This window comes from Silurus aristotelis, assembly GCF_946808225.1.
Source record: "Silurus aristotelis genome assembly, chromosome: 8".
Classification (NCBI taxonomy): domain Eukaryota; kingdom Metazoa; phylum Chordata; class Actinopteri; order Siluriformes; family Siluridae; genus Silurus; species Silurus aristotelis.
In genome coordinates this window covers 2,137,737-2,150,655 of record NC_139581.1, presented here as the reverse complement: position 1 = coordinate 2,150,655, position 12,919 = coordinate 2,137,737, and the positions used below count along the sequence as shown (strand labels likewise).

The 12,919-nt window shown below is 41.3% G+C and overlaps 1 protein-coding gene across 1 annotated transcript; it reads left to right on the top strand.

Moving 5' to 3' along the window:
- Positions 1-2,384: 2,384 nt before the first annotated feature.
- Positions 2,385-8,797, top strand: lrrc8da (leucine rich repeat containing 8 VRAC subunit Da). Its single transcript, XM_083547871.1, has 2 exons — positions 2,385-2,647; positions 6,118-8,797. The coding sequence occupies exon 2, from the start codon at positions 6,120-6,122 to the stop codon at positions 8,595-8,597; it is 2,478 nt and encodes an 825-aa protein (XP_083403997.1). The 5' UTR covers positions 2,385-2,647; positions 6,118-6,119; the 3' UTR covers positions 8,598-8,797.
- The last annotated feature ends 4,122 nt before the right edge of the window (positions 8,798-12,919 follow it).

The following is a 12,919-nucleotide window of genomic DNA, read 5'->3' as shown; positions in this document are numbered from 1 at the left end:
GTCCTGATGGAACCTCCACCAGCTGGAGCTGGTACATCAACACCTTCAGCTCTGGATAAGTGGCAGGAAACACTCAGATTTCTAAACGAACACCGAGTGTCACAGTTGAACTTCTTCTTAGTTTTCTTCAGCTGGTAAAATGAACACATGCTGACTCAACATTTACTGAGAAATTAAAAGCAGCAACAACAAACAAACACCTGCAGGGCAGAACATGAGCCCTGAATTCACAAGAACTGCTATAAACAAACGCACAGGGTTCTGAATTTCTGCTTTCTGTGCAGAATATCGTCTTAATAATGAGTTAAAGTGCTGAATTATCAGGAAGAAAACACAATCAGAATCAGTCTGAAGTTAATACATACAGTCTTTAATCTTATAGTGATACTAATATAGTGTTAATGAACAACAGCAGGGTTCAAACATCTTTACACAAACAACTTCATTTATTAATGATGAATTAACATTTAATCGGCAGCATGTAATTAACACTGACATTAACAACACCGTTATCAAATACACCTTCATTTACATTTAAATACTGTAACTAAGGTGTGTGTAGTGTTAATGCAGGTGTGTGTAGTGTTAATGCAGGTGTGTGTAGTGTTAATTCAGGTGTGTGAAGTGTTAATGCAGGTGTGTGTAGTGTTAATTCAGGTGTGTGTAGTGTTAATTCAGATGTGTGTAGTGTTAATTCAGGTGTGTATAGTGTTAATTCAGGTGTGTGTAGTGTTAATGCAGGTGTGTGTAGTGTTAATGCAGGTGTGTGTAGTGTTAATGCAGGTGTGTATAGTGTTAATTCAGGTGTGTGTAGTGTTAATTCAGGTGTGTGTAGTGTTAATGCAGGTGTGTGTAGTGTTAATGCAGGTGTGTATAGTGTTAATTCAGGTGTGTGTAGTGTTAATGCAGGTGTGTGTAGTGTTAATTCAGGTGTATGTAGTGTATATTTAGGTGTGTGTAGTGTAAATTCAGGTGTGTGTAGTGTTAATGCAGGTGTGTGTAGTGTTAATTCATGTATGTGTAGTGTTAATGCAGATGTGTGTAGTGTTAATGCAGGTGTGTGAAGTGTTAATTCAGGTGTGTGTAGTGTTAATGCAGGTGTGTGTAGTTTTAATTCGGGTGTGTGTAGTGTTAATGCACGTGTGTATATTGTTAATTCAGGTGTGTGTAGTGTTAATGCAGGTGTGTATAGTGTTAATGCAGGTGTGTGTAGTGTTAATGCAGGTGTGTATAGTGTTAATGCAGGTGTGTGTAGTGTTAATGCAGGTGTGTATAGTGTTAATTCAGGTGTGTGTAGTGTTAATGCAGGTGTGTATAGTGTTAATTCAGGTGTGTGTAGTGTTAATGCAGGTGTGTATAGTGTTAATGCAGGTGTGTGTAGTGTTAATTCAGGTGTGTGAAGTGTTAATGCAGGTGTGTGTAGTGTTAATGCAGGTGTGTGTAGTGTTAATGCAGGTGTGTGTAGTGTTAATGCAGGTGTGTGAAGTGTTAATGCAGGTGTGTGTAGTGTTAACTCAGGTGTGTGTAGTGTTAATGCAGGTGTGTGAAGTGTTAATGCAGGTGTGTGTAGTGTTAATGCATGTGTGTGAAGTGTTAATGCATGTGTGTGTAGTGTTAACTCAGGTGTGTGTAGTGTTAATGCAGGTGTGTGTAGTGTTAACTCAGGTGTGTGTAGTGTTAATGCAGGTGTGTGTAGTGTTAATGCAGGTGTGTGAAGTGTTAATGCAGGTGTGTGTAGTGTTAATGCAGGTGTGTGTAGTGTTAATGCAGGTGTGTGAAGTGTTAATGCAGGTGTGTGTAGTGTTAACTCAGGTGTGTGTAGTGTTAATGCAGGTGTGTGAAGTGTTAATGCAGGTGTGTGTAGTGTTAATGCAGGTGTGTGTAGTGTTAATGCATGTGTGTGAAGTGTTAATGCATGTGTGTGTAGTGTTAACTCAGGTGTGTGTAGTGTTAATGCAGGTGTGTGTAGTGTTAATGCAGGTGTGTGAAGTGTTAATGCAGGAGTGTGAAGTGTTAATGCAGGTGTGTGAAGTGTTAATGCAGGTGTGTGAAGTGTTAATGCAGGTGTGTGTAGTGTTAACGCAGGTGTGTGCAGTGTTAACGCAGGTGTGTGCAGTGTTAACGCAGGTGTGTGAAGTGTTAATGCAGGTGTGTGTAGTGTTAATGCAGGTGTGTGTAGTGTTAATTCAGGTATGTGAAGTGTTAATGCAGGTGTGTGTTGTGTTAACGCAGGTGTGTGAAGTGTTAATGCAGGTGTGTGTAGTGTTAATGCAGGTGTGTGTAGTGTTAATTCAGGTATGTGAAGTGTTAATGCAGGTGTGTGTTGTGTTAATTAGTCCTTGTGCGCTACACACCCACTTCCGTTCAGCGCATTTGGACGTTGAACTCTTGTTTATCATTGACTACTGAGACGTGCACACACACACACACACACACGCTGGTAGAGTGGCACAATGGGGTGCTCGCGCGTACGGTTGTATCGGTTTCTGCGTGCACTTGCGGGTGAACTGGTTCCACGCAGAACCCGCTGTGGACCCATTTTTCATTTCTGAGACACAAACGCGCGCGCGCGCTCTCGGATTTCAGGCGGAAAAGCGGTTTTGATCGCAGTTGTGTAACGTGACAGCAGGAAGCGGACACGCAGACGGTAAGTTTCCGCTTTGTGTCGCGTTATAAGCGCTCTGTGAACTTTCCGAGGCGCCTGTTGAGCGCGAGCTCGGCGGATTTTCACCTGAGAACCGGGTTAATTGATCTTTATAATTCCTTATGCACGTGTTGGAGGCATGTATGTATGTATGTGTGTGTGTGTGTGTGTGTGTGTGTGTAAATAAAAACCGCACGTGGAACATACGCAGCTCAATTAACTCATGACTCGGCGTTTTATTATAACTAATTTCTCTACACACACACACACACACACACACACACACACACACACACACACACACACACACACACACTGAAACACTTCGGTAGAGAAGAAGAAGTGGTCACGCGCGCGCGCACTGCTGTGGACGAAGTGTCCCCCCCCCCCCCCCCACACACACACACACACACACTCACTCACTCTCTCTCTTTTATAAGAGAGGTGCACCCATTCGTAACGGTCAACTTTTACACCTGTGTGTGTGGACATTTTCAAAGTTGAGTTTGGAATATTTAAACGTGTGTGTGTGTGTGTGTGTGTGTGTGTGTGTGTGTGTGGGGGGGGGGGGGGGGGGGGGACACTTCGTCCACAGCAGTGCGCGCGTGACCACTTCTTCTCTACCGAAGTGTTTCTGTGTGTGTGTGTGTGTGTGTGTGTGTGTGTGTGTGTGTGTGTAAGTGTAAATGTGTAAGTGGCCTTGATCTGTAGAGCCACAGTGAAGATGTGATATATCGCCTCAGACTGTTACACCCCAGACTAACAAACACACACACACACACACATGCTTGTCTTTTCTCCTCCACTTGGTTTGATCTCGGTTTAGTCTTTTTTCCAGTCTTCCACTCTTCATCTGGCGCTCTGTCTCTTCTTGTTTTATTGTGACTCAGGAATTCTGGAAAAGTCTAGAAAACATTACTCATTTCCAGATGTTACAATAATATTCTTCTGTACTCTAATAATATACTCCACATCGTTTTAACTTAGTCTGATGATATGTACAGTATCTCACAATAGTAAGTGCACCCCCTCAAATCTCACCATCCAGTGTAGTATCTCTTCTCCTGGGAAGATAGAAATGAAACTTGGATATATTTTAGAGTCTCAGTGTGCAGTTTGTTTACAGTACAGATTTACTGTCCTCTGAAAATAACAACATGCAGACATTACTGTCTAAATAACGTTTAACGAAAGTGAGTCCACCCTCAGTGATCACAGCTGTATGTGGTGTAACCAAAGCCACATGTCCTACTTAACATCTTCATGTTTTTATCTGCTTGACAGAACCATACTAATGTGTGTATCTTGTATTAGAGCAGTTAAAATTTGGTGCTTTGAGATCATTTCTCTTATACTGACTACTAGATGTTCAACATGGACCTCATGGTAAAGAGTCTCTGAGGATTTTAGAATTAGAATTGTTGCTCTCCACAAAGATACAGAGGCTGTAAGAAGATCAGTATCACCCTGAAACTGAGTTACAGTACAACAGTACAGTGGTCAGGGTCATACAGAGGTTCTCCAAGTTCTCCAACCTCACAAGGGTCCATCAAAGAAGTTGAATCCTTTTGTGAGATACTGTACTCTTTTCTAATCTAACGTGTTCTAAGTCACTGTAATGTAATAATTTATTCTACTCTAATGTAATATACTCTAATCTATTTTTATATTCTCTATTCTACTCTAATCTAATCTAGTCCAATCCAATCTACTTTACATTAATGACCGTAATCTAAAATGCTCTACTGTAATCTATGGATTTTTCGTAGCATATGTATAGAAAAAAGCAATGGGCCTAAGACCGATCTTTGCAGAACACCAAATTTTACCCCAGTAAATGTAGAGACGTTACGATTTCTATCAACAAACTGATAATGATTATTGAGAGAAGAGCCTGGAAAGAGCTGTTCCCTTTATTCCAACATTTTCCTGATTTGTTAACGAGGAAATTATGATCAAGCAACACAAGTAAGAGACATGACCCTGATTGGTGGCCAGTAGCAGGTCATTTACCCCTTTAACAGCGAAGTTTCTGTGCTCTGATGAGGCCCAAATCCTGACTGATACATTACATGAATATTATTCCGTGTCGGTGAGATCATACCTGCTGTGTTACAGCCTTTTCTAGGATCTTGGAGATAAAATAGAGGTTTCATATTGGACTTCAGTTGGACAGCTGACTGGGGTGAAGTTTTGTAGGTGGGGCTTTAAAAACTGCACTCTGGAACAATTTAGGTAAATAATTAGTGTTAGAGGAAGAATGTATTATTTTCGTTATAGGTTCTATTGCTTCTGGAATGATCTGAATAAAGAAACCTGCAGGTCAGGGATACAGTAGGGAAATTAAAACTTCCATGAAACTGGGTGTATGGGAACCGATCTTCTTCAGTTCTGCATGGCTTTCAAAAAAAAAAAAATCCCTCTCCCTGGTGTTTTTGCTTTTATTCCAGTTACTCCAAGTAATGAAGTAATTTTCAAACAGAATGAATGAATCAAGCGTAGCTCTTCATGTTCTTCAGTGCGTTCCTCAGCCGACGTTTTACTGCTTTTTTTTTTTTATTGCACTTTTATGGTTGAAAGATTACCTGATGTGACCTCTGAGGGCCTCAGAAACATGTTCCTCTCGTGCATTAGGTATTGAAGAAGGTATTAAATCGTCTCTGCAGTGTCAGTGGTGAGTTATGGAAGCCCTGAACCGCAAGCTGTGAGGAAAAAAATGGACGTGCAGACATAATGGGCATTATATTATTATCTCTCTCACCTTTACAAGATCAAAAATATATTTCCAAAGTTTGTTTTGTTTTTGATGAACCAAGTTTAAGTTTCAGGAATCAAGGTTACTGTATAGGCATGAAGATGCTTTAGCTTCTATATACAATGAGATTCTTGAAACCAGACATAGTGCAAAATGAACTGTATGGAAAACGGTTAGACCAAAAGTATTGGGACACTTGTTTTTTTCCAGCCCTATGTGCTCCTTATTTAAACTCTTTACAGACACAAGATTCAATAGGATCTCTTCGGATGTGTGAGAATGAACATGAGAATGAAGTCTGATAGTTCAAATGAGTTTATTTGAACTATGAGTCTCAAACCTGTTCCAGCATGACAATGTTAAAGCCAGCTCCATGAAGATCTGCTTTCAATGGGCTGGAAGATAAGGAAGATCTTCTGCTATAGAGCGCCAACCCTATTGAACATGATGATTGTGATCGTTGGCTGCACCCCAGGTGTCCTTTGTCCAGATAGTTTAACAGCAAAACTGTAAACATTGAGCATAAACAAAAGCCTGTGTGAAATAGTTTCTATGTTGTGAGAAACATAAAAATGACAATAGATTGTAGGTAATGTAAAAAAGAATTAAAAAGTGTCATAATAGAAGTAATAACATACAGTAGCTGGAAATTTAGAACGTGATATCAGACTTTTGATATAATTCCAGTTTGTAATAGTTTTTGTTTGTTTGTTTGCAGAGATGTTTACCCTGACTGAAGTAGCCTCGCTGAATGACATCCAGCCCACCTATCGAATACTGAAGCCGTGGTGGGATGTCCTCATGGATTATCTCGGTTTTGTCATGTTGATGATCGCCATCTTTGCCGGGACGATGCAGTTAACCAAAGATCACGTGGCGTGTCTTCCTTTTCTAGAGGAGACCAATAAGACATCAAGCTTGCACACGACACCAAGCCCGGCGGAGACCCCCACGTCACCGTTGGGAACCGTCCCCGTAGCCACTCGTGATATTCCAGACACCGCAGTGCAGGACATCAGCGTCGGTGCTGAGCCTCGACCTAAAGGACGCAAAACAAACCTGGACTACCAGCAGTACATTTTTGTCAACCAGATGTGTTACCACGTTGCTTTGCCCTGGTACTCAAAGTACTTTCCTTACCTTGTCCTGATACACACCATTGTGTTGATGGTAAGTAGCAATTTCTGGTTCAAATACCCAAAGACCAGTTCAAAGATCGAGCACTTTGTGTCCATCCTTGGAAGGTGCTTCGAATCACCCTGGACCACAAAGGCCTTGTCAGAAACTGCATGTGAAGACTCTGAAGAAAACAAGCAGAGAATCATCGCAGGGCAGTTTGGACCTAAACAGCTTTCCACAGACAGCCAAGAAGATCGTTCCAGTTCGTCCCAACCTCTGTTAGGAAACAACACCATGAGGTTCTCAGCTGAGAAGATCTTTCCTGAAGGTCCCAGCATGACTATTTTGGATAAAAAAGATGGCGAGCAAGCCAAGGCCCTTTTCGAGAAGGTCCGGACATTTCGAGCCCACGTTGAGGACAGTGACTTCATCTACAAACTCTATGTGACGCAGACGTTCATCAAAGCGATCAAGTTAATAGTCATCCTGGGTTACACATCAACTTTTGCTGCACACATCAATTTTTCTCATACATGTGAGCCCAAAATCGAGTACTTAACGGGGTACGATCGATTCTTCTGCACACACAATATGGCCTTCATGCTGAGGAAGCTCCTTTTTACGTTCATGGCTATAATCGGCCTTTATTGCCTCGTGTGCCTGTATGCGCTCTTTTGGCTATTTCGACGTTCGCTCAAAGAATACTCTTTCGAAAAAGTCAGGGAGGAAAGCAGCTTCAGCGATATCCCTGACGTCAAAAACGACTTTGCGTTTCTCCTCCATATGGTGGACCAGTACGACCAGTTACATTCCAAGCGATTCGGCATTTTCCTGTCAGAAGTCAGTGAAAACAAGCTTCGAGAAATTAGCCTTAATCACGAATGGACCCTGGAGAAACTGCGTCAACATGTAACCAGCAATGCCCAAGACAAGCAGGAGCTGCATTTGTTCATGCTCTCAGGACTTCCCAATGCTGTATTCGATCTCACTGAGCTTGAAGTTCTCAAACTAGAACTCATCCCTGAGGTCCGGATTTCAGCCAAGCTTTCCCAGATGACCAATTTACAGGAACTTCATCTCTACAACTGTCCTGCCAAAGTAGAGCAAACAGGGTTCAGTTTCCTCCGCGATCACCTTCGTTGCCTTCACGTGAAGTTTACCGATATTGAAGAAATTCCTCAATGGGTTTATCTGCTGAGGAGCCTGAGGGAACTGTACCTGACTGGTAGCTTAAACTCAGAACACAACAAAATGATCAGTTTGGAATCCCTGAAAGACTTGAGGCAACTAAAGGTGCTGTATCTCAAATGCAACCTCAACAAAATCCCCACCAACCTCACAGATCTTTCTCCACACCTCGTCAAGCTGGTTGTTAACAACGATGGGACAAAGCTCCTGGTGCTGAACAGTCTTAAGAAGATGACCAGCTTGCGTGAGCTGGAGCTCCATCACTGTGACCTTGAGAGGATCCCTCATGCTATTTTCAGCTTGACCAACCTGCAAGACCTGGATTTTAAATCCAACAACATCCGCACAATCGAAGAGGTCATCAGCTTTCAGCATCTGAAGAGACTGACGTGCCTCAAATTGTGGCACAATAAGATCGTCAGTATTCCGTCGAACATCAATCAGGTGAAAAACCTTGAGGCACTTTACCTCTCGTATAACAAACTCGAGACGATACCAGCCGCTCTGTTTTACCTGCCGAAGCTCCGGCACCTGGATCTCGGGTACAATGCCGTTTCTTTGATCCCAGTCGAAGTGGGACTTCTCCAGAGCCTACAGCACTTTGACATCACAGGCAACAAGGTGGAGGTTCTTCCTAAACAGCTGTTCAAATGTACCAAACTGAAGGTCCTCTGCGTGGGGAACAACAGCATCTCTGTCCTTCCCGAATTCATCGGACAGTTAACGCAACTCGTTCAACTGGACGTGAAGGGGAACTGCCTCGATCACCTTCCGTACCAACTTAGTCAGTGTCACCATCTTCATAAAAGTTTTTTTAACATGGAGGATCATCTTTTTGACACACTTCCACGTGAGTTAAGAGAGCGTATGACTGAGGCGCCGACAGTTTAGCTACAGAACCCCTTGGATTGGCAAGACTTCTCAGGTTTTTTTTTTTTTTTTTTTTTTTTACAGCTTTGAAATTTAAAAGGACACAATAAAAAAAGAGGCATTTTGCTTCCTGTTTCTTCAAGCAGACTTTATCTGAGAACCTCAGCTTTTGTTAGCCAGTAGAAAATAAGTGGATTGGACTGTGACTGTGTTTTTTTTTATTTTTTTTTTTTAACTATGCATTTTTGAAAGAAAAAAACTCGCCAGCTCTTCCTTTCACCATGTGCACCACGTTCTGGTCTTACCTTCTTTTGTTTTTTTCCTGATTCTGAAATTACTACACATAATAGCATGTTTTTTAGCAGTGTTTAATTGTTTAGCACTTGGATCAGACTGAAAGTTACAGCTGAGATACTTAAAAAAAATATCAATGCTGATGATCAATGCGTTCCGAATCCCACATAATGTTTAGATTTTGTACTAATGGACTTTGCCGATGTTGAGTTTTTGTACCGAATGTGGTTTTGCATTTTCTTGTGTTAAATTTTCTTTATCCCCAATTTGGTCACCTGCCAGTTATCAGGTGCTTTTCTTCAGAGGTACATCAACCAAGACATCCACGATCATTTTTTTTCAAGTTTATTACAATTATAAGAAAGTGCTGTTTTTAACCGCATCTGTAGCAAACTGCACAAGCTCAAATATATTCACGTGGATTTGATAGCTGGTTTTTAATTCCACAACGACTGATGGAGGAGAAGAAACTGATTTGGGTGCAGATACACTTACAATTACATTTATAAGAGACTTTACAAGAAAAGCTGGACGTCGTGAGGAAAAGTCGCCAAAACATTGCTTTTACTTTTGCACAAAAACACACGTTCCGCCGTCATTTCAAATCTTTAGGAAAACCTTAATGGACGAAAGAAATGTGGAATCAAGACAGCGTAACTATTTGACACCACCGGATGCAAAGTAAATAAAAATCTGGGTTTGAGTAACAGAAAAGACATTGTGTGAGATTAATTAATCCCATGCAGGTAAAATAAATGTGTATAACAGGTATAAACAATAAATCAGCCCTAATGAGCAAACCACAGGTGATAGCGATGAGGAAAAACCCTGAGAGGAACCAGACTTCAAATGGAATCCATCCTAATCCTCAACACTGAATATCTGTTCATTGTTCATCATTGTTGAGGTTATGAACTTTTCACTGATGGAGACTTGGATGGCAAACTGTTCATCTCTAGCAGACTGTTTATCAGTCCAAATCCGTCTTCATTGTGATTCAGTTGAACCTTCAAGAGTGACCTTGTGGATCTTCAGGCTGGATGTGGAGAACATCCTCAGCAGGAGCAGGTGGTTTCCATTTAATGAGAACTCCATCTGGGCAGTACGATGGATCAGAGGTGAAAATCAAAACAAATTTGTCACATACACGTTGATTCAGAGTATGACGTAGTGAAATGCTTTTTTACGACTGAATGGAAATTAATAAACAAAATTAATTAACAAAAATCTTAAGTAGAAAATATAAGTATATCTAAAAAACTATGCTATAAAATATCTATATAATATATACAGTGAGGAAAATAAGTATTTGAACACGCTGCTATTTTGCAAGTTCTCCCACTTAGAAATCATGGAGGGGTCTGAAATTGTCATCGTAGATGCATGTCCACTGTGAGAGACATAATCTAAAAAAAAATATCCAGAAATCACAATGTATGATTTTGTAACTATTTATTTGTATGATACAGCTGCAAATAAGTATTTGAACACCTGTCTATCAGCTAGAATTCTGACCCTCAAAGACCTGTTAGTCTGCCTTTAAAATGTGCACCTCCACTACATTTATTATCCTAAATTAGATGCACCTGTTTGAGGTTGTTAGCTGCATAAAGACACCTGTCCACCCCATACAATCAGTAAGACTCCAACTACTAACATGGCCAAGACAAAAGAGCTGTCCAAAGACACTAGAGACAAAATTGTACACCTCCACAAGGCTGGAAAGGGCTACGGGGAAATTGGTGAAAAAAGGTCCACTGTTGGAGCAATCATTAGAAAATGGAAGAAGCTAAACATGACTGTCAATCTCCCTCGGACTGGGGCTCCATGCAAGATCTCACCTCGTGGGGTCTCAATGATCCTAAGGAAGGTGAGAAATCAGCCCAGAACTACACAGGAGGAGCTGGTCAATGACCTGAAAAGAGCTGGGACCACCGTTTCCAAGGTTACTGTTGGTAATACACTAAGACGTCATGGTTTGAAATCATGCATGGCACGGAAGGTTCCCCTGCTTAAACCAGCACATGTCCAGGCACGTCTTAAGTTTGCCAATGACCATTTGGATGATCCAGAGGAGTCATGGGAGAAAGTCATGTGGTCAGATGAGACCAAAATAGAACTTTTGGGTCATAATTCCACTAAACGTGTTTGGAGGAAGAAAAATGATGAGTACCATCCCAAGAACACCATCCCTACTGTGAAGCATGGGGGTGGTAGCATCATGCTTTGGGGGTGTTTTTCTGCACATGGGACAGGGCGACTGCACTGTATTAAGGAGAGGATGACCGGGGCCATGTATTGCGAGATTTTGGGGAACAACCTCCTTCCCTCAGTTAGAGCATTGAGGATGGGTCGAGGCTGGGTCTTCCAACATGACAATGACCCGAAGCACACAGCCAGGATAACCAAGGAGTGGTTCTGTAACAAGCATATCAAGGTTCTGGCGTGGCCTAGCCAGTCTCCAGACCTAAACCCAATAGAGAATCTTTGGAGGGAGCTCAAACTCCGTGTTTCTCAGTGACAGGCCAGAAACCTGACTGATCTAGAGAAGATCTGTGTGGAGGAGTGGGCCAAAATCCCTCCTGCAGTGTGTGCAAACCTGGTGAAAAACTACAGGAAACGTTTGACCTCTGTAATTGCAAACAAAGGCTCCTGTACCAAATATTAACATTGACTTTCTCAGGTGTTCAAATACTTATTTGCAGCTGTATCATACAAATAAATAGTTAAAAAAAATCATACATTGTGATTTCTGAATTTTTTTGGACAATTTCAGACCCCTCCATGATTTATAAATGGGAGAACTTGCAAAATAGCAGGGTGTTCAAATACTTATTTTCCTCACTGTATATAAAATAAGACAAAGGGATGGGTATAAACTAGACATTAACACTAATACGGATTTAGAGCGTCTACAGTATCATTGTTTTGCGAATCATTAAGTCACTTTTTTGCTTTAATATGATGATTTTTTAATGACTTTTTTTCGCATCTGAAGCACGTTATTGTCCTGCCGTCATGAACTTCTCTGACAGTCTGTAGAAACTGGTGGTAGCTGATAAGGAAAGTATCTGAAAGTGGAGTATCACAGACTGAACCCACCCTTTTACACTGCAGGGAATCGCCTTATAAGGCCACGTTTATGTTTGTGGTGATAGATTTAAGACTTCTGGTTATATTTTAGCTACATAAAAAAACAGGAACAAATTCACCTCCAGTCTATTAAATGTGGCTGCTTGTTTTTTTGGTCAGTTTTTTCCCCTACTCAAGCTCCAGTGTTGATCTGATATCAGTACTGAACAGAAAACCGACCGTTTAAATCCGGAACTGAGAACGTGTACTTTCTTGTGTTGGCAGAAATGGAAACGTGACAGGAAACGAAAGGCGCACGGTTTTGCAGGGAAGGAAACCGTTTCTTCCTCTTCCGGAAACACCGAACCCAGGCACTCGTCGTTATGCTTTAATCTTAAATTACAACACAAACACAACGAAGCCAAAAGAACAGGTTTCAGGTGATCCAGTTCTGTTCCCATATTAAATTGAACATTTTTCATATGAATGAACCAATTTGCTAAATCAATTACTATCGAGGGAGGTGGTGTAATGTAGATATCTTCTAGGCAAGTACAGTATGTGACTGATGCAAAAGTATTGGAACACCCGACTTTTTCCATCCATCTGTTGTTTTTCCCCAAACTAGTGGCACAAACTTTGTGATACACAGTTGTTTGTTTTGTTTTTTTGGATGCGGTGGCATGAAATTGTCCATTCACTTGAACGACGAGGTCCAGCATGACAGCTTCTTCAACCACACACCTGCCCATTCAGACCTGGAATTTAAAGGAAAACAAATCTCTGATGAACTAAATATAGAAATCAAACGTTCATTGGACTCGGATTCTTCCATGAGTTGGGTTTTATTGATGATCCAGGATTGTTTGGTTCTTTGAAACTCATCTTGGAGTTACTGTCATCACAACTGGGGCCGTAAGATCAAACCTGCTCGGCAATGCAGGACCTACTGACTGAAACATTTGGAAAGTGGAAAC

Bases quoted from the DNA above. Each gene is read 5' to 3' on its own strand.
- lrrc8da (XM_083547871.1), top strand. From the start codon at position 6,120: ATGTTTACCCTGACTGAAGTAGCCTCGCTGAATGACATCCAGCCCACC.